The sequence below is a fragment of the Equus quagga genome, chromosome 2 (genome assembly GCF_021613505.1).
Source record: "Equus quagga isolate Etosha38 chromosome 2, UCLA_HA_Equagga_1.0, whole genome shotgun sequence".
NCBI classification, from domain to species: Eukaryota; Metazoa; Chordata; class Mammalia; order Perissodactyla; family Equidae; genus Equus; species Equus quagga.
The window spans coordinates 86,817,009-86,839,180 of NC_060268.1; the positions used below are offsets into that span (position 1 = coordinate 86,817,009).

The 22,172-nt window shown below is 38.4% G+C and overlaps 1 protein-coding gene across 7 annotated transcripts in view; it reads right to left on the reverse strand.

Moving 5' to 3' along the window:
* CHD2 (chromodomain helicase DNA binding protein 2) overlaps nucleotides 1-22,172 on the reverse strand; it is a 112,929-nt gene that overhangs the window by 62,055 nt on the left and 28,702 nt on the right. For 6 of the 7 annotated variants that reach the window (XM_046652546.1, XM_046652545.1, XM_046652547.1 and 3 more), the window contains 11 exons: nucleotides 20,145-20,252; nucleotides 17,729-17,869; nucleotides 16,137-16,270; nucleotides 14,775-15,000; nucleotides 13,084-13,184; nucleotides 12,010-12,054; nucleotides 11,654-11,832; nucleotides 9,571-9,695; nucleotides 6,700-6,916; nucleotides 4,198-4,287; nucleotides 3,142-3,332 (listed from right to left, as the gene is read on the reverse strand). In XM_046652546.1, the coding sequence (XP_046508502.1) occupies nucleotides 3,142-3,332; nucleotides 4,198-4,287; nucleotides 6,700-6,916; nucleotides 9,571-9,695; nucleotides 11,654-11,832; nucleotides 12,010-12,054; nucleotides 13,084-13,184; nucleotides 14,775-15,000; nucleotides 16,137-16,270; nucleotides 17,729-17,869; nucleotides 20,145-20,252 (1,557 nt within the window). The remainder of the gene's footprint in view (nucleotides 1-3,141; nucleotides 3,333-4,197; nucleotides 4,288-6,699; nucleotides 6,917-9,570; nucleotides 9,696-11,653; nucleotides 11,833-12,009; nucleotides 12,055-13,083; nucleotides 13,185-14,774; nucleotides 15,001-16,136; nucleotides 16,271-17,728; nucleotides 17,870-20,144; nucleotides 20,253-22,172) is intronic. The other variant, XM_046652549.1, reaches the window with a different exon arrangement.

Sequence of the window (22,172 nt, forward strand, 5' to 3'; positions counted from 1 at the left end):
ATTAAAAAAATAATTCCACTCAAAACCAAAAGTAGGAGTAAATCCAACACAAGATCTACAAGACTTATACACTGAAAACTTCTAAACGTTGCTGAAAAATGTTACAGAATATCTAAATAAATGGAGAAAACTTTCCATGATCATGACTAAGAAGAGTCAAAATTGTTAAGATAATTCTCCCTAAAATGATACAGAGTCAACACAATGCCTATCAAAATTCTATATTTTTTTCAGAAATTAATAAGCTGATCCAAAAATATATATGGAGATGCAAAGGATCTAAAACAGCCAAAATAATTTGTAAAAAGAACAAAATTAGAATTTATACTTCCTCATTTTAAAAAGTAGCATCAAGCCACAGTAATCAAGACAGTGTGGCATTGGCATGAAGACAGGAGTATGTATCAGTGGAACAGAACTGAGAATCCAGAAACAGATCCCTACATTTATGGTCTCAACTGATTTTCAACTCAGGTAGCAAGGCAAATCAATAAAAGAAAGGATATTCTTTTCAGCAAATGGCACTGGGACAATTTCGAAAATCCCTCTGCAAACACTGAACTTAGGGCCTGGTGGCATAGTGGTTAAGTTCACATGCTCAGCTTCAGCAGCCCAGGGTTTGCAGGTTCAGAGCCTGGGCGTGGACCTAGCACCACTCATCAAGCCACGCTGTGGCAGCATCTCACATAAAATAGAGAAAGACTGGCATAGGCATTGGCTCAGCGACAATATTCCTCAAGCAAAAAGAGGAAGATTGGGAACAGACGTTAGCTCAGGGCCAATCTTCCTCACACACACACAAAAATAAACTTAAGCCCTCACACTTCACACTATAAACAAAAAGTAACTCAAAATGGAACATAGACTCAAATATCACAGACTCAAATTTCAGAATTAAAACTTCTAGAAGAAAATAAAGTCTGTGTGACCGTAGGTTAGGCAAATATGTCTTATTTATATGACATTAAAGCACAATCTCTTTAAAAAAATGATACATTAATTTTTGTAATGAAGCAATGATTAATTACTTCATCAAATTTAAAACTTTTGCTCTTCAAAAGACAACATTAAGAAAATGAAAAGATGAGCCACAGATTGGGACAAAATATTTGCAAATCATATACTAATAAAGCACTTGCATGTAGAATACTAAAAAAAAAAAGAAAGAAATTAAATTAAAAACCTCTTCAACTCATAAGACAAATAATCCAACCTAAAAATGGGCAAAAGATTTATACAGATATCTCACCAAAGATACACAAGCGGATAATGAACACATGAAAAGAGGTTCAACATTATCAGTCATTACAGAAATGCAAGTCAAAACCACAATGAGATACCACCATACACCCACCAGAATGGCTACAATCCAAAAGACTGACAATACGCCCCAAGTATTGGTGATGATCCAGAGAAAAAGAAAACTCAACATTTCTGGTAGGAATGTAAAATGGTAGAGTGTCTTTGTAAAACAGCCTGGTAGTAGTTTCTTAAGAAGTTAAATACAAGCTTTCCCAACAACCCAGCAACTCCACTACTAAGTTATCAAACAAAGATAAATAAAAACTAAGGCCACACAAAGAAACAACAGCCCAAAACTAAAGCAATCCAAATGTCCATCAACTAGCGACTAGATATACATACAATAAAATACTACTCCATAATAAGAGAATAACTCACTCCTGATAAATTCTTATGACACGAGTGAATCTCAAAAATAGTATGCTAAGTGAAAGAAGCCAGAAACAAGAGACTACTTATTAGGATTCTATTTATATGAAATTTCTAGGAAAGGTAAATCTCTAGAGATGAAAGCTGATGAGTGATAAAAGGCTAGAGGTAAAAGCAGTGATTAACCACCTACAGGCAAGAGGGAACTTTTTTAGGTGAGGAAAATATTCTCAAACTAGATTATGGTCATGGTTGCACAACTCTATAACTTAAAAACACTGAATTGTATACTTACAATGGTGTATTTTATGGTATGTAAATTATATCTCAATAGGCAGTTTAAAATAAAGTTAACACATGAGGGAAGGGACCATTTCTGTGTTGTTCATTAGGCTATCCAAAATGCCTTGCTCTGTTTATGGCCTGTAGTAGGCACTCAAATCTTTTCTGAATTAAAAAAAAAAATCGTGGAGAATTTACCTGTCAATTTGGCAACTGTTAATTGAATTGTTTACTATGTGCCAAATATTATTCTAGGCAATGTGGACCATCCAAGAATAAAGTAAACAAGATCCCTGCTACTTATGAATGCATAATTTAATGGCATGAAATGAATGAGAAAATAAATGAAAAAAAGAGGTATCAGATAGAAAATAAAACAGGGTAGGCATGTCTAACAGGCTACTTTAGGTTAGGCAGTCTGAGACCTCTAAAAGGAGGTGGTCATATAAGGGGAGGCAAAAATATTAAAAGTGAGTGGCCATGTGAACTTAAGGAAGAGAGAAAACATTCTAGACAAAGAAGAATAGCAAGGGCTTCCCATGTTAAAGGAACAGAAAGATGGCCGGAATGGCTGAAGTATAACGAGTGACAGAGAAAGGGGTATAAGATGAGTCAGAGTATTTCCAAGGGCCCAGACTGAGTAGGGTCTTCCAAATTAGGGCAATGAATTTAGATTTCATTTTAATTATCATGGAACATCACTGGATAATTTCTAGTTTAATAAGATGTACATACAATCTCTCCCATAAAAATCTTTTCAACAAAGGCATTCCATTAAGTAAAGATTTGATAAGACCTAAAGCTGATATTTCTGTTATGAAAGGTTTAAACTTAAGATATGTTTTAATACTTGTCAGATTGTGTACCTTGCATAGTTCACCCCAATTATATAGATTACCTTCTAAAACCAGTGAGAAGGTCTGATGTTTCCTGTTTACCGATTATTTCCCCAAAGCATTAACTGATTCAAATGTTTGGTAAACAAGATGTTCTCCTCCTTAAGAGGCTGATTTCTGTGCCGTCTATCATTATTATGGAATATTTTACTACTTTTGTTCCTGCCTCAGTTTAATGCTTTGTTTTCCCCAAACCATGCCATCTGTTTTCCCTAATTCTATTAAAAAAGTTAAAAAGCATTGGCATTTCAGACATTCTAGCATCTTTTGAAATACACAGGAAGGAGCTTACTTCTCCGGCATAATAAAGTGCAGCAAGGACCAGAGCTCTTTGAGGGAATTCTGAAGAGGGGTCCCCGTAATCAGGAGCCTATGGTTGGACTTGAAATCAATCAGAGTTTTATACAACAAAGAGTCATCATTCTTCAACCGATGGGCTTCATCCACTCCCAGAAAGGCCCAGTTAATACTGCCCAGCACAGTCTAAAGTAAAAACAAAACAGAACGAGCCACCAGGTCAGAAGGGAACCCAAAAGTACTTTCAAGTGTTAATTATCTCTGCACAAATACCATCACAAAGGAATACATAGAAACATTTATTCTTCACTGACTTAGAGCATATTAGGACTCTTCTGTTTATTCTGTTAGTTGCCAAACTGGTGTCTACTCAAAAGAGCACGTCACCATCTAAAAGGTATGGGGGAGCGGTCGCATGCCTGGTATTGCTGCATGCCCCAAAGCAAGAACACGAAAATTGGTATGCTGGGCAAAAACAACACAAAAACAAAAACCACTTGATTTTGCAGTCTCTCCTTAATTATGCTTCTTCTCTACGTATTCTCCACCCCAACCCTGAAGCACAGAAACGCCAAGAGCCACCAAATTGAACTTGTTCACACTTATTATCAGCAATGGGATCACCTGCCACATACATTACTTAGTAACTATAGAAAGGAGACAATTTCAAGAGCTTCATTTTTCTGTCCTCCTCATAGATACCATTCACATAATCTGTTCTGGGAAAATGCCTTAACAATAAGATGGGACCTGCCTGAGATGACACTCAAGCCGAGTTTCCAACGACTGACTGGAATCTCAGGTGAGTCACTGTCCTCAATACCCTTTCATCCTGTTTAATTCAATTGGACTAGGCAACCAAAGGTCCCCTTCAACTGTAAGGTTGTATTAGTTATTTATAACCTTAATATTCTTTGTGGATTTTTTTGTTTGCTCGTTTGCTTTTTTTAAAGAAAGAAGGAAAAACAACATGGCAAGTGGGGAGGCACAGACGCCACCATTTGGACAAGTCACACTACAAAATTTAGCCTCTTAGCTACCAATTACACACCTTATCTTTTAAGAGGATCTCATATGTTGTTATAAGTGCATTGAACTTCAGCCTTTTGGTCTGAGAATGAATCCATTCATACTCCCGTATCTGTAAGAGAAAACAGCAATTAAGATACCATTTCTGCTTTTACCTTTCTACATCACCAGCAGGTCTTGTGACAGATGCAATAGAAACATGCCAAATAAAAAATAAATCTGATTAGAAGTTAATGAATACTTATACATTCTAAATTGACCTAAGCAACCAAAATACAGAGCAGTAAGAGGTAGAATTAAAAGATCTATCACTGAGCTGCCAAAACTTTATTGCCAGAATTCAAATAAATTGTCATCTCTCCCCACACACCCCACCCCCAATACATTTCACTCAAAAAAAGGCATTTCATCAGCAATTAAACCCTGGTGACTTCAACTTATCTAGGGAATCTCTCAGAATGCGAATTTTCTTAAGGAAATAATAATTTGATTATTCTTTTGGTAGGGCAATAGTTCTACTAACAAGTAAAAAAATGCTAACTTCGGGCTCGGTCAGAAATTTCATTAATCACAGAGCAGAAAGATGTTGCCCACAAGAAAAATGAAAGGGAGGCTTAGAGGATGAAAACATAGTTTAATATGAATGAAAATAATGTTACTGTGAAGGAACACAAGAACTAACACATTCATACTGAAGTGTCGCTGCACCCCAGCAAGCACAGTGGCCCACGACAAGGCTCCTGCCATTTGGTTGTCAAGGTAGGAACTAGAGAACAGGATGAGGAACACATGCAGGTGATTACCACCAAGTGGGGAAAAAAGAACAAAGAAAGGAGTACTGGAGACTGCAAAGAAAACTGCCCTAACTCCATAATTCTTCAGAGTTCACTTTCTTTGTCCTCATCTTCGAACACAGTGCTTGAAGCCATTCTGCATAATCTAGAAGTTTGTTACTTTTTTTAATGGTTAACAAACGGATTAACAAGCTAAGAACTACCATATGCTTAGAAACTCAAAATTAGGGCAGCAAAATCTGCCAGGGTTTAGGTTAGACAATTTTAATAAAAACAAATTTGAATTAGCAGGCTATCTCTCACCTCTCTCAAAGGTCTGAGGATTCCTGAGGGCTTGCTCTTATTATAAGCAATCCCCCGAGACAGTTTACTTTAGCATACAGTGGTGAAAGAGCAAAGGTCTAGGACCAGACACATCTGTGTCCCAATCCCAGCTCTGCCATTTTCTAGCGGGCCTGGGGACAAGTGTTAAACTCTCTGAGTCAATTTCTTCATTAGTCAGTTAGAAAGAATATCACCTACTTTGCAGACTATCGTGAGGATTACAGGTAATACTGTCCTTCCTCAGTATCCAAGAGGGACTGGTTCCAGGACCTCCCACAGATACCAAAATCTGAAGATGCTTAAGTCCCCTTACATAAAATGGTATAGTATAATGAATACAGTTGGCCCTCCATATCTATGCGTTTTGCACACACAGATTCAATTCCTCCTTATCTGCAAAATCTTTTCTTTCTTTTTTTTTTGTGAGGAAGATTGGCCCAAAGCTAACATCTTTTGCCACTCTTCCTCTTTTTGCTTGAGGAAGATTGTCACTCACATCTGTGCCAATCATCCTCTATTTTATGTGGGATGCCACCACAGCATGACTTAATGAAGGGTGCTAAGTCTGCACCCCAGAATCCGAACCTGCGAACCCCAGGCCACCGTAGCAGAGTGCACAAATTTAACCACTACACCACCGGGCTGCCTCCATATCTGCAAAACCTTGATCTGCAATTGGTTGAATCTGCAGATGCAAAACCCACAATTCGTTGTGTTATAAGCTCATGCAAGGAGAAATAATTTTTGTTACTCCTATTAACATTGTTGCTGCAGAGGGCCGACTGTATACACAAAGCACCCAGCACAGGGCCTGGCACATGACAGGTGCTTTGAAAAGAGTTAGACGTTATCAAGAAAAGATTTGCTAAACAACAATAAACTCAAGACTTTGTGTTCCAAGTTCCTCATACTCAAGTTCAGTTTGGTAACATACAATTCTCATCTCCACAGCCCTCGAAGCCTTCACTGTCCTTTCCCTTTATTCCTTTCTTCTAAGTTATGCAAGCGCACCATTTTAAAAGGTTGGGAAATAAACTCTAAGGATTCAAATATTTTCAGTAATATCTCTCTGTTCAAATAGCAAAAATAATATTAACATTCCACAAAGTATTAATTCCACCTTATAATCCTTAATAAATAAAGTGATCTTGGAAGTACAGCGGACAAAGAGAAGAAAAACTTAATATTCCCATTCTTGTATTGCTGTTGCCTTTCTTTAAATACTAAGCATATGTTTTAAACAAAGAATATCTGAGTTGCATTTTGATGATACATAAATCTCTTAATATTGGGGGCACAGCACAGTGCCAGAATCATAATTTTACTAAAGACTACAATGGCTTTAGATCAATTTCCAAAATACATTTATAACACAGATTCTATCCCAATTCTTTTTGTTTACACACCGTATTTCTGCTCATCAGGTCACCTATGTAAACCACTACGTTAATCTCTGGTGCCCAGATTTCAAACTCCCTCTGCCATGAGGTGAGGGTGGATAAAGGGACGACTATAAGAAAGGGGCCATACAGCTGGTGTTGGTGGAACAGGTAGGAGAGGAATGATATGGTCTGGATGGTCTTTCCTAGGCCCATTTCATCAGCAAGGATTACACTGTTACTTCTGCAGAAAGAAAAAAATAAAACAAAAAAACCATTAGTTCACCAAAAAACAGCATACACACAAATAGCAATGACACCAATGTCCCAAGCAAGACACTGGATGTGAGCCTCAACTGTATTTCCTCTCATCTGCAATTACGTCTCCTACATAAGAAGAAAGCAGAAGCTATAAATAGCAGAATAACACATGATCTGAGTATCATCAAGATTTGGATGACTATGAGAACCTATTCAGACTATGTTCTTTACCTTGCATTTTGGTCTTCTACATCTATGCCTTGTAACAGAGACGCAGGTTTTGTCATATTGGTGTATACAAGCACATGACCTTGGGTTCCACCAGTACAGAGAGCAGGGTCAGAGTGGCTATCATCACTGCTAGTGAACCCTACAGCCTGACGGTCAGGTGCCTTTGTTCCAATTACCTGCCCCCTCCACTGCATGCCCCTGGGCTGTTCAGTGCTACACATACTACTCCTTAGACCCACAGGCTGCAGGTGCATGGAGCTTGTTTTAAATATACTATGGCAGGGGTAGGCTGCAGATCAGATTTCTGGACCCCACTCTGGACCTATGGAATCAGAAAATCTGGGAAAGGCCTCAGGAATCTTAACAAGCACTTGTGAATATTCTGATGCAGGTGTATTCCTTTAAGAAACACTGCTCTAGGAGATGGGCTGGACTTCAACAGGATACTAATAGGAAAGGATTATCCAGACATAAGGAAAAAACTTGAAGAAATGTCCAGAATTAGGAAAGTAGGTTCAGGAAATAGAAAATAGCCCATGTGGCAGGAAATTAGGAATACATGTATGATCTAAGTTTGCAAACATTAAAAGGTTCTTGAAAAATCAGCTCACTGAAGGTTTACACATACATAATATATGCTTAATCAGTGAACCAGAGAGAACTAAAAGTAATATATAAGTGAAAGACAACTTAATTGATTAGAAAAGTAAGACATTTAATTCAGCAAGAGACTAAATTTTTAAAAATACATGCTACGTTCCACAGAATGGCAAGTTTTAGGGAAAAACTACAGAAAAGAACAAAGCAGGATATAGTGTGGGAAGAGAGAATGAGGGGGCCACGCTCTATAAATCTCAAGTACACCTAATTTTAGGTACTGTTCAGATACAGCGTTACTCCTTTGAGTAATTACCCTCCTATTTCTCTCACCTTTCCACACTACAGGGGAGGAAACAGGACTAATTTTCTCCAACATTTCCTCTCCCTAGCAAACTGCCACTGTCCATATACACACACTAAAGCAGATCTGAACCGATGTGCCTGTTTTTCTGAGATAGCACGTTACTCAGTGTAAGGTTCCTGTGACCAGGCCCTAACAGCTGCCTGGGTCCTTTTCGGTTAATTGGGAATTGGTCAGTTTAAAGTAAAAAATGCTGGCCAAGGACTCTACATGTAACACGCTATGACTGTGGACAAGGCATATGACATCTTTGTTCCTAAGAGTCCTCAACTGTAAAATAAGAGGGTTAAATTACACAAATTCTTAAGGTTCCACCTAGCTTTATAAACTATCTTTAAGGAAGATTAGGTCTCACAATTTTCTCAAACCAAACTAGTTTTCAAGCAACTTAGAATAGGTATATCATTCTCAGTCATACAAACTGATCTATTCAAGAACTTTAATGTTCATAATTGAATGTTGAATACTGTATTAGATTTTACGGGACAAACACAAAGCAGGTGGTTCAACCGGGAAACAGTCATCATAACTGTCTCTCTTTTAACTAGAAACCATCTTTTCAGCATTAAGAAAAGAAGCTCAAGTGTTTTTATTTTCAGGCTATAGTTTAATTGTGAAATAAGAATTTTTGCTTTACTGAACAAATTAACAGTGAAGAAATTAAGAGTGTGTGTGTGGAGGACGGAATCTGTAGACAGGCATTCAAGGTACTTCTCACCAGGTCCGGTCTGGGAGGAGGGAAATCACACCTGTCTTGGTTCAGTGTTAAATTCTCAACGCTTAGATGGGGCCCTAATGCATAGTAATCAGAGATTACTTGAATTTGCAATTGGACTTGGTGAATAAAAGTTATGAATGCTGCCTCAAAATACCTTTAAACCTCAAGTGCTATCACTGTCTCATCTTTCTTTTTTTCCCATGATTAAAGTGGTCTTGTTACAAAAAGCAAAGATAATTTCATAGGCTCAGCCATCAGAGACCTTCCTCTAAATGGGACAGCCTGTACAGCAATCTCAGGTGGGGGCGGGGAGAGCAGGGAGGAAATTGTACTACTCTTCGGCAGCACTACAAGAAATTAAGTGAAAGGCGTCCTGGGCCTAGACAGAAAATGCATGGAAAACAGACATTTTCTTCTTTCTTCTGAGAGTAACTCCTTTCACACCAAAAAGATTTGGGCAAATTATCTTGCTATTTATACTCCTGAAAAACATATTACAACACAGGTCTCTGGCTATGACAAATTACCCCCAAATAACTAAATAACAAAGTACTCTTTACTTCAGATTAAAACAGTATTGCACATACATAAAAACTCTCACAAGAGTTTTCTCTCAACCACATAACTTTATTTCTATAATACACAATAGAAAGAAGTAATTCTTTGCATCTAACAATAAAGAAGCCAGAAACAGTAATGAAAATTTCCAACATATTTTTCTACCTACTTGCACCAGGAATGAGCAAGCCAGTTGAGACCTTCTAGCTGATAATCACGGAGCTCCAGATTCTCCCCTCCTAAATATGCCGGCTGTTTCTTTAAAGCCACGAATCGTGGTCTCTGCTTCAGGGCCTGAAAAACAAAAATTAAGCTCAGGTCTGAAGAAGACTTTCTTCCTATTCCTGCCTTAAAAAGACAGCCATGATTTAGGTGATCTGCTCCAAAGCAGATTACATTTAAATAAAAACTTACATTTCACATCTAAACACCAACCCCAGCCATCCTGCCACAAATCCTTTCACCGTTTTCTATATTCCCAAAGCCAGATTGCATCCCAAAATATTTTGTAGTTAACTTGCTCCTCTCCTAAGGAAGTTTGTGAACATCACTAAGCAGCATTTGTCTTATATCGTCTCTACTGTATGGCAGAGTCCTATTTTCATCTTTATGTGACCTTATCCTACAGAGTACAAACCAACGCTTCTGGAAAAGTCCGCATACGCTAAATGCAGCACAACTTTACCATAATAGCTTTTGTAAATTCTCAAATGCAGCCCACCTACCTTGAACCCCCAACTGTGTGAGTTTGGTTTTCTGAAGGAAAGGATGCTGTTTTCACCTCCAAAGGTGTGAAGAATAGCAGTCTAAGGCCATGTCTCTATGGTTTGCACAAAATGTGGATTCTGTGGCCAAATCAGTTTGGGAAACAATGGATTAAAAAGTTATATAAATTTCATTACTCATGACTTTTCAAAGTCTAACATGCTTGTGAATTTATAGGACAAATTCATTCAGGAATGCTTCCCAAAGTTATTTGGCCACAAAAATCTTTTTTCGGGGAGCATTTCTCTGAAGTTTAGTGCTCTATGGAATTAGTGCCCTCTTATGATAAGTATCATCCTAATAGTGTATTTGATAACGTAATTATTGAGTTTCAGCTCTCCTCCGTGAGCACCTGGCAGTAAACAGAATCTGACTCCTCACCCTCACCCACCAAAAACCGGCTGTCCACTTCTGCCAAGTCTCTCCCATAATGCTTCTCCCATCTGACCCCACGGCTGCCTCCCTTGCCCTCACATTAATTCTTCCTTCAGGACCCCTATGACATTTTCTTGGCTAGATAACTGCTTACTCCAGAGTCTCCCATATACTGCCATTAGACGAAGCTTTCTAAATGAACACTGTTCCCATCCCGCTGCTCTACTCAGCAGGGTGGGCATATCCACACCCATAGGGTAAACTCAAACATCTCCAAGGTGCTCAAGACCCGCACACTTTGACCTAAGTGAACTCGCCAGGTTCACTTCCCCATCTCTGCCAGCTAGGTCCAGTAGTCCTCCTATTACAGTTTAAGAACATCTTTAACTTAATATCTTTCATGGGAGGGCAATAACCTGGGCCCCCTCTTGTCTGTCTATCCAGCACTGATCCATTCTTCAAGGACCAGGGTAGTTCAAATACCACAACTTCCTCTTAAAACCCCCTCAAGGATTACTGGAGCTCAGCAAAGTCTACCTCTGTCCTTCTCTGAGCACATATTCTTTATCACACTCATCAACCCTCAATTACACACTGCTTTTCACAGATACAAGCTTGGTGCCATCAACTGAATGTCACCTTCTCAGCGACAGAGGCCATGTCTTACAGGTACTTCTATTACCCAGGACCCAAGCACACCACTCTACACATGGAATGAATTCTAATGAAGGAAAAGGATTTGTACAACCAATCTAGCAAATAAAAAAGCCTATACATTTAGTTTCTAACTTAGAATTCAGAGACGCTCCCCTTTCCTGTCAATTCTCTTAAAGTTTTCGAATTCTTTCAAGTATCCTCCACACTATCTCTAATTAGACATATCTAATTCTGTAAATTATAAGATTAAAGTCAGCAAAGCCATTATACGACTCATTCTCTCCTTTTGTTTTATACTTATTTTTCTTTGATGTCAAGGTTAAGTCATCTTCTTTCACTTCAAAATGGGAATTATCATTTACTTTTGTAATATTTTTCTCTTTCCAATATCTATGTGACCAACTCTTTGTATCAACACATACTTCCCTGAAAAAACAAGTCAGCAATCACCACACCTTGCATTCTCTTGTTGGGATGGTTTTCGAGTTGTTCCGACTATGGAAGCTGTCGATGCAGCTCTGGAATTTCTTTCCAATCAAGGCTTCATCTTCCCAGCTGCACTCTGAATAGGGTAGTCCCATCCATTTGCATAGATATTCAGGTTCATTTGAAGGGGCCGGCTTCCGACTGTGAGCTGTTTCATATATAAAGATTCACAGGTCAGCAACTGTCAGTTACAGCAGGGGTATGACATTCTGTTCTACACATAACCAACGAAACACCATGAGATAAAACCATAAATACGCTGCAAAACATGAACTGCCGATAAACACTGAACAACAGTGATCAATAAACAAGGTCTCTTACTCACCTGGAAAATCTGTTTGACCCAGTGTAGATTTGCTTGTCTTCACAGCTAAACATATGGAAAATAAGATAGAAAAGTTATTACTATAATCAAGAAAAGAATGACATTTTAAGTCCTATGAATAAGAATACAAGTATACTCTACTATCTCACAACTTGAAAAAAAGAAAAGGAAAAACAGTCTTGTTTTCACAGCCCTGTCTAGCAATTACCCCATTTGTCTGTTTCCCTTTATAACAAAACTCTCCAAGAGAGCTGTGTTTACTCACTGTCCCCGCCTGTTCTCTCTTGAAGCCACCCCAATCAGGCGTGCATACCCACCCCTCCATGGATCCATTTCACCAGTGCCATAACTATCACCAAAATCAAGGATGAAGTCTCAGCCTTCACCATATTAGACTGGGAGCACTTCCTCCTCCCCAAGCCATGTGAATCACTCGGCTTCCACACTCCACTCTCTCGGCTTTCCTCCTATCTCACTGGCTGCTGTTTCTTAGTCTCCTTTGCTGGTTTCTTCCTGACTTTCAAAAACTGGAATGCTCTCAGACTTCTCATTCTCACCACATATGCTATTTCTAATGACGTCATTAAATCTTTAAATACTATCTATAGGATTTAAATACTATCTATATATATGGATAAATTCCCAAATTTAAATCACCAGCCCAGACTAACAGTTGTAAACTCCAGGCTCACATATGCTATACCCTTCACAATACTCTCCGCTTAAATGACAAATAAGTACATCAAACTTACAAATATCAAACTAACCTGTTGATTTCCTCTCCAAAAATCAGCTCTTCCCTTTATCTTTCCATTTCAGTAAAGGGTACCTCTATTCTCCTATTTGCTCAAGTCAAAAATCGGGGCATCATCCTTGATCCCTCTTTCTCTCATCCCCTACATCCAAATTTACCAGCAAATCTTGTTAGCTTTTCCTTCAAAACAAACCTAGGTATCTGTCTATTCTCAAAAAGTAAACCTACAAAATGCATGTTTTAATTTACGTTACTCCCAAAAGCAAAAGCCCTTGTTCCTGGAGCCCAAACCCTGCTAAAATAAGTTTCCACATACTTACCTATCACTCTTTCTACTATCTGGTACTGTTTGTTCAACTCTGAGGCCAGCTCTTGTTGGCAGTTAAAATACTCCACATCTTCGGGAGAAACCTTCCCTAACCTGGACAGAAGACAGAGAGAAAAAGTACATACTAATTAGATTTGGGGGATCCATACACATCTATCAAAGCAAAGTCAAAGGCAGGAAAGGAAACTTAGTCTTTACTTCCACCTGTGCCTTTAGTAATCTTCTACTAGCAACTAGGCCAGAGATTTTACAAAACAACATACACTTTCAGAAAACACTGAAAACCTTACATTCATAGGACACACCAGTCATTCTCCGCTCTGATGTGGCCTATTTACAAAGTAAAGAAAACTAAAAATAACTTTTATTTTTGAGGAAGATCAGTGCTGAGCTAACATCTGCTGCCAATCCTCCTCTTTATGCTGAGGAAGACTGGCCCTGAGCTAACATCTGTGCCCATCTTCCTCTACTTTATATGTGGGACGTCTACCACAGCATGGCTTGCCATGTGGTGCCACGTCCACACCCAGGATCCAAACCGGCGAACCCTGGGCCGCAGAAACAGAACGTGCGCACTTAACCGCTGCGCCACTGGGTCGGCCCTAAAAATAACTATTTTGTGTGATAAATTCATATATCTAAACAGACCAGGACAATAAAATCGTCTTCCAGCTTTAAAAGAAAACATGCCTTTTTTCATATATGGATGTGCTTTAGGAGTGATTAAATGTGGCTTTTTGGGAAAACTAGTTATTCTCAGCACCAAAACTCTAGAAAAGGACAACAGCAGCAACTTGAAATCAATATTACTATACTTGTGAGGGTTTTAAATTTCTAATTGCTTTACAATCTACCCCTATCTTAGGGATGTTTATTTTTGTTTTCACTCAAAGGAAAAATATGTGATTTACTGAAGTAGCACATTTTCCATAGTGGTAAAATGGGCATTAGAACCCATCTGTCACTATTCCTAAGACAAACTAACCTGACCACATCATACTACAGACAGGTATGTCCTCAGCTACGACTAATAAGAGTCAGTTTAGGTTTGTGTGTGCTATACCCCCACAGATTTCTCCTATGCAACCTCACACATTCAAAGCTGTAAGCAAACTAAAAACACAGTGGGCTATCAGTTTCAGAAGTTATCTAATCGTTCCCATCACATCATTTCTGCAAATTACGTAAAACCAAGATTAGTTTTAAGTGTATCATAACCCAGAGAGTTCTAGAATATTAACTCCTGACATCTAAGCTACCCCAGCATAACCACAGGAAAATAACAAGGGGCTCAAGAACATGAGCTCTGGACTCGGGCTGCCAGAATCCCAATCCGAGGTCCACCTGCAGAGCTGCTCCATACCTCGCACTTCCCACTTAGACATTTTGTACAAGGGTACAAATCTAATAGGCTAATTATGGCGAAGACTAAGGGGATCATGTCTGAAAAATGCACCATAAGCTAGTTACTATTAAACTCTATAAACTTGGTGGCCATAAACAAAAATATATAGTGTCTTCAGTGACAATTTTATACAATGGAATTGCGGCTGGCTCCATGTTCAGATGATCAAGGCAAAATTTGAGATCCTAAATAGCTGTATTCTCCATGCATTATTTTTAAAAACCCTCCCTTCCCTCAGGCTGCAAATATATTTCTTTAATCCATGATGGAAAACATACCATTGCTTGATTTCATCTTCTTTCTTCTTGAAATTCTCTAGCTTTTTTAGGCCTTTCACTTTCTGCTGCTGTAAGGACTCTTCACTCTCCCACGTGCTATGGATGTAAGACCAACCCTTCCACTTGATGAGGTACTGGACTTCGCCTTCATCCTTTTCAGTGTCAAAGTCACCACTAGGGTCTCCATTAGCTTCAATCGCATATACAGTAGTAGAAGCTCCAGTAGCTGCAAAAAGATTCAGTTAAACTTTAAAAAGTGTATTAAACCAGACATTGAAAAGCTTCCCAAGTGAGTAATTGTCTAAAGAGTCCCTTTTGGATAAAGCATCAAAATATTTTGACTTGAAGTAAGCAGAAACGCACAAATACAGGATGAACAAAATCACTAATTTCAAATATTTTCAAAACGCAAACCCAATTTTTACACTTTAAAACATATTCCAAAATTTGCAGGTGAAATCAAAGAAATCTTTGTGTCTAAACACAATAAAAACGGAACAGCCACATCTTTGTGTTTAGATCTCTACTAACTCAGAAAACAAACCTGTCTTTCTAGGAATATTAAGAATAAGGTAAGAAAATAAAAATCTCCTCCCCAATTATCATCCACCCAAAGTTCTCTATTAACTCTCTTAACCTCAAGTGAGCCTAGATGGAAAAAAGGACAAAGAGAAAGGAATTAGGCATTAATTTTGATATTTCATTTATAGAAAAGTTACTTTAAAGCAACTGAATTATGAGATATCTCAATTTGGATATAAAAAAATCTTCACTGTTGTCTAAATATGTATTTAATCAATTTGATACTTTTTACAAGGAGATTCAGAAACAACTAATTAAAAGTAGATTTGCTTAATGTTAATAAGCAAGCGTCTCTGCTACGTTACTGCTTTTAAACCATGAACATTTATCTTTACTCAGTTAATTTTTTTTTTTTTTAAAGATTTTATTTTTTCCTTTTTCTCCCCAAAGCCCCCAGTACATAGTTGTATATTCTTCATTGTGGGTCCTTCTAGTTGTGGCATGTGGGACGCTGCCTCAGCGTGGTCTGATGAGCAGTGCCATGTCCGCGCCCAGGATTCGAACCAACGAAACACTGGGCCGCCTGCAGCGGAGCGCGCGAACTTAACCACTCGGCCACGGGGCCAGCCCCTTTACTCAGTTAATTTTAAAATCTCAAAGATATGGTGGATACAGTCCTATATCCTCAGCTCTGAAACATGAAGATTGGGTCAAAAATCTTCCACATTTCACAACAAATAAGGGCATGGACACAAACTTATCACTTCAGAGTTAGAACACATAAAATTTGGGCCTTATTGAGCAGATATAAGAAGTAATTTGATTCCCAAAGATGCATACCTCCTTTCTTTCCCAGCCTTGAATCTAAGACCTTTTCAATAGTTTCACTATTATCCTGCTGTTCATCAACTCCTTCTCCAGTCATTTCAATGAGGTCATCTGAGTCAGTCTCAAAGTCATCATCTTCTTTGTAACTGCGTGAAGAATAATGCCGAATAAATAAGAAACTGTTTTTTCAGAATTAAACACCACCATACATAACATCATCAGAATAAGGAACCAGACCATTTTAGCTCCAACATGGTATTTTACAGATCAGCCACAAAATCACTGGGCACGAAGTTCATTTCTCTTCCTAAAGTACTGGTGCATGTTCATAGACAACTGCAGAAAAGCTAACTCACATTAGACAGAAAATCACTCTATTTGTAGTAATTTGTGTAAGCAAAATACAGAAAACTAAAAGGACACGTTTTCATTTTTTAATATGAAATCATTACTATGTAAATAAGAAAATAAACACAAAGAAAGAAAATGCATAATGAATCAAAAAAACTGCTACTATTTCACTAGCAAAAGAGAATACTTCTAAGATTAAATAAACGTTTCAACCCTGTATTTTTGTCTCCCAATAATAAGAATATGATATTTAAGAATTCTCAAACTGTTGAGAACCTCAATAAACATATTTCCTGGTAATAAGACATTAAAATGTAACCTTCCACCGTATATTAACAACAAACGGTTTGGGAGTCACACAAGAGAAAACATAATCCAGGATTCAATATAGTTGCAGGAAGAAAAAGTGCTAAGCTACACATCAGCACACTCAAAGCCTAGTCCTAGCTTTGGAATTATTAACTGGATGCATTGGACAGGTAATTACTATCTCTAGGACTCAGTTTCACCATCTCTAAGTAGACGGAAAGAAACCCGCGCATGCCCCAATAGAAAATTAAATGCCCTTTGAATTATAGAAAGTAAAATATTAATGTTGGCATTATCTATTCCTTTATTTGATTTTCTACTAATGCTTCATATCTTATTAGGAAGCTTGAAAAAATTATTATACCCAAATATCAATACATAAGCTGAACGTGGGAAGAATTTGTCCGATTCAAAGAGCAATTCAGAAGTCAGAATACAATCCAAACATCTTTCCTGAAAAACGATGCTGTAAAATGAAGATAACGTCACTAAGCCACTTTGACAGGATGTGAACTTGAAGCAATTCTCTTTATAGGAATGAAGGCTTGAAACGAACTATGCTACTCTTTCCATATTTCCGTTGCCTGATAACCATTCTTCTTGCAAGAACACTGACCAGACTTCCGAATGGAACCTCAGGACACAGACTTAAAAAAAAAACAAAAAACCATCATTTTATTTGTTCATAATTCTGTGGGTCAGAATTTCAGATTCAGAATACTGGGGATGGCTTATCTCCGCTCCATGAGGTCTGGGGCCCAGAAAGGTTGACTTGAATGGCTGGGAACTAGCTGGAATGACCAAAGTCCTATATCTAGAGCTTCCACAGGTCATTCATTATTTTCACATATGAAATGCACAACCCTGGATGGATCAGAACCAAGTTCTAGGCAACTACACTATCACTCTCACAACTGATGAAAAGCCTCTGGGGCATAACCTACCTAACATTTTTAGCTGCTCTGCGACGAGTCTGCCTTTTGGGAGCTTCATCATCTTCGTCATCATCATCAGAGGAATCTTGCTTTTTTCTCTTTCCACGCTGAGTCTTAGGTTGCTTTTTAACACGAGGCTTGGGCGCTGTTCTAAAATGAGAAGAGGAAAAAGGGCAAAGTTTTTACTTTATCATTTGGTGTCAACATCAAATCTATATAATAGTATTTCCCAGAACAGGGGTTCCATTCAATAGGATTCACCAGGGGAATGTTAGAGATGTATATTCCTGAGTCTCATTCCCTGAGATCCTAATTTATTAGAAATCTGCATTTTGATCATGAAAGAGATTCTAATGTTGATAATAATCATTTATAGGAGAAACAGTGGGTTCTGAGGCAATGGTTCTCAACTGTTCCTCAAGATCACCTGACATAAAAATACACATACAATATGTCGCTGATGGTACCAATCTGGCAGGCAATTTGAAAATATCTATCAAACTTACAAATAGAACAACTTTACTTCTAAGAATTGATCTTACAGATATACACCAAGACAGGGATGATAAGGTATTCAGTGTAGTATTATTTACAATAACAAAAGATCAGAAAAACCCTAAATGTTCATCAACTGGGAACTAGTTCAATAAACAGAATACTATGTAGCCATAAAAAAAAGAAAAAAGGTGTTTTCCACATACTGATATGCAAAGATTTCCAAGATACTGAAAGAAAAATGCAAATAAGATGCATGGAATGCTACCAACTGCATAAAGGGAATAAAAGGACAAGAAATACCTCCACACATATTTCTATTATGTGTGCGTAAAGTATCCCTGGAAGACTACCGAGACTGCGCCCTGCCGCAGACCGAGGGCTCAGACAGCCCCTCAAGACTCCCCTCAAAGTCACGACTGAGAGCCACCATCTAGGAGCTCTCATAAAGAAATCCCCAAATACTCTTTTATCAATGATAAAAAGGTGAAAAGAGAAGAGGGAGACAGGAATTCACAATCACATCTATCTGTTTCTCTCCTACCTACCGTCACCTACACTACACAGATGGATGATTAGAGATTCAATAACTGATGGGTAAAATCTAGAAGACAGAACTGGAGTGACATTCCAGTCCTGAGAGCTTAAACTTAGAAGGAGACAAAACTCATTTGATGAAGAATTTCCTCGCTGGGATGAGGGGCTGGGAGTAAGACACAATGTCTGAAGCCAGGGGTAAGCAAACATTTTCTGTAAATGGCCAGAGTGTAAATATTTTAGGCTTTGCTGGACAAGAAGCAAAACTGAAGCCACTACACAGGTACTTATATAATGAGATGAGATGCTATCTTATTGACAAAATTCAAAATAAAATAATAAGCGAGTACATTTTTTGTGATACGTATCTACTAATAAGAAGAATAGAATTCTTTTTGAAGGGGTAACATTTCACTTAAGTGGGGTTCAAATTCAGTGTTTCCCTATTATCAAACTATAAATGTTCCTTTATAAAAGCTATACTTAGCTCACGGTCATACAAAAATAGGTGGTAAGTGGGATTTGCCGAAAGACAATGGCTTGCCAACCCCATCCTAAGCAATACTGCAAGGAGGTAAATTTTCCTGGGGCCTCTCTGCCTCCTGCCTTTCTCCATCACCAGTACCTTATGTTGCCATCTGTCTGGTCAAAAATTCCAAAGTTTCCTGCCATCTCAGCCTACTTCGTTCTCTGCACAATCAGATTCTCTGCTTAATGTTATATAGATTACATAAACAAGGTAATAAACAGTGAAGTATGCTTTCAACCAGCCAAACATGTTATAAACCTAAGAATCAGTTCTCCCAAAAAGAAGCTATACACTAGTCAAATACACAGGAAGCTTTTTTTTTTGGTGAGGACGATTGTCCCTGAGCTAACATCCGTCACCAATCTTCCTCTCCTTGCCCGAGGAAGACTGTCCCTGAAATAACAACTGCACCAATCCTCCTCCATATTTTGTATACAGGACGCTGCCACAACATGGCTCGAAAAGTAGTCCATGCCCGGGATCTGAACCTGTGAATCCCTGGCCACCAAAGCAGGGCACGCAAACCCAACCAACATGCCACCGGGCTGGCCCACAGGGAGCTTTTTTAAAAGCGCATGATACGTTCGCCCCTCATAACTAGTCTGCCATGGAGTAAAAAACAGTAAGATTCATTCTGAGCTGCACGCCATGCAAACACCCACAATCAATATAAGTAGTTCAGTCATCTAATCACTTGCTAACAATGTAGGCTGGCAAAAAGTGAACCACAGATGTTCAAAACCCAGAATCACAACATATTGTATAACATCAATTAAGGCTCTCCTTCTAGCACTGCATCATCTTCCTCAATCTAACACAAATTAAGCTCAACCAGAAGCAGAGATGTTCAAGCAAATGCTGCACCTTCTGGGGACAGGTCTTCTGGCTTTCACTTTTTTTTGCTCTGGTTCACTCTCTGCACTGGTGCCTTGTTCCTGTTCATCTTCTGAGGCCTCCCGTTTCCATTTTTCTCTGTGATCAAAAGCAAAGCAAAATGATTTTTTTCTAAGAGAATTCAAGATTGTTTAGCTTGAAGAATCTGACAAATCTAATTTTGATCTGATTATCCAAAAGGCAGATCATGTATATTTTAGGTATTATGCTAAAAAAGCTCCATTTAAATTTTGGTTGCGTTCCTTCCTGGACTATGTAATATCTATTCCTATTTTATCTCTGATAATAAAAATAAATGAAACTGGAAACTAAAATGTATTTTTTAAACTATTTGTTCTGGAAAAAAATGCTGTTGAGCCTCTCATCTTCTATTTTGACTTACTATCATTGACAGGATTGAAGCCATAATATATACTAGGATCAGTGGTTCTAAAATTTTAACATGAATCAGAACCACCTACAGGGCTGGTTAAAACAGATTTCTGGGCCACAGCCAAAATTTCTGACTCAGTAGGTTTAATGTGAGGCCTGAAAATTTGAATTTTAACAAATCCAAGATGATGCTCATACTGGTTAGACTTCTTTGAAAACTACTATACTAGATATTTTAACATCTTTAGAACACATTTAAGGAAACAATCCCTAAAATTATTTTTTAATGATAAACCTATCACCTACTGAATAATCTGTTCAGCTAAAGATGTAGTTTTTAGTAATTACTACATACAGTAGGTGTTCCTTTGTTCCTTAAGATCTTAGGAGGCTTGAAAGAGCCATACCCTATAGGTGTCCTACTACCTCAAACAATTTTTGAAATTTACTTGAAGACCAAACAAGATGTCACAGGAGCTTAGCTCATTTCTCACCTGTAGTCAAGAAGGAAGGGACAAAATAATAGCCACTGGGCATGAAATTGCTAGGGAAAAAAACCTTACAGGCAAGTACCTGGGGTTTCTCTGTAAGCAAAACAATTACCACTGTGACTCTGGGTCTATAAATAGGAAAAGAGGTTTCACAAAAGACAACTGTTGCAGAATTGCAAAGTCAAATCAATATTCATGAGAGATAGGTCAAACAGCAGAAGCTTGTTGCAAAAAGGTGATTCCTGAGAACCTTCCTAAAAGGTGCAGGAGCCACCCTACACCTGAACTAGTAGAGACTCCAGGGGAAAAAAATTTTCAAACCTTTCATGAAAAAGCAGTGAAGCACTTTTATGTACATGACTCAAGTCCTACTGGCACTGTTCGTTGCATATCTTATTTCCCTAAGAGTAGGTGACACCTTGTGGGGAGGGCCATTTTGTTCATCTTTGTGCCTGAACTTAGCAGAAAAGCAGGTAAATGGAGATACTCCTTTTGTTAAATGAAGAAATTATTAAATGAATCATATCAGGCTATCAGTCAGACAGGTAGGGAGCTTTTGGAAGCAGACTGGTAAGACATTACGGCCTATTAGCATTGTCTAATATCCTTCAGCCTCTCTTTAAAACAAAGACCTCCTTATATCTAACTATAGTCTGGGCACCTGTCATTCTCCTTCCCTAGAGCCTTGAAGAATAAATGTTTGGTAAAGAATCTAAGGGATACAAAGTGACAGCCAGGAAGGAAGAAAAGAAGATGTCTCCAGCAACTGGGAGATTGGCACATGAGGCTGCCATCTCCCTTGGACTAACCCCACAACAGTTTACCCTTCAGAAGGGGTTCACACAGTCAAACTGGGGAGAAGTGGTTTCACAGGAAACAAGCTTGGAAGAACACAAACAATTAAGACCTAAGGGAGAGTAGATCAGATGACGAAGACCTTATAGTTACACAATGTAATTTACATAACTCCACCAGGAACTGTGACTCGAAAGCAGGGCAGCCTAATGAGGTCCACTTCTACAACTTTAGGAGACTAAAATGGCAGTAAACACCGAGAGAATGGAGGTTGAGGCTGGAGTTTTCCAGTTAAATTGCAGATTTATAGACTTACGGACAACCAGGAAGACAGAATCTT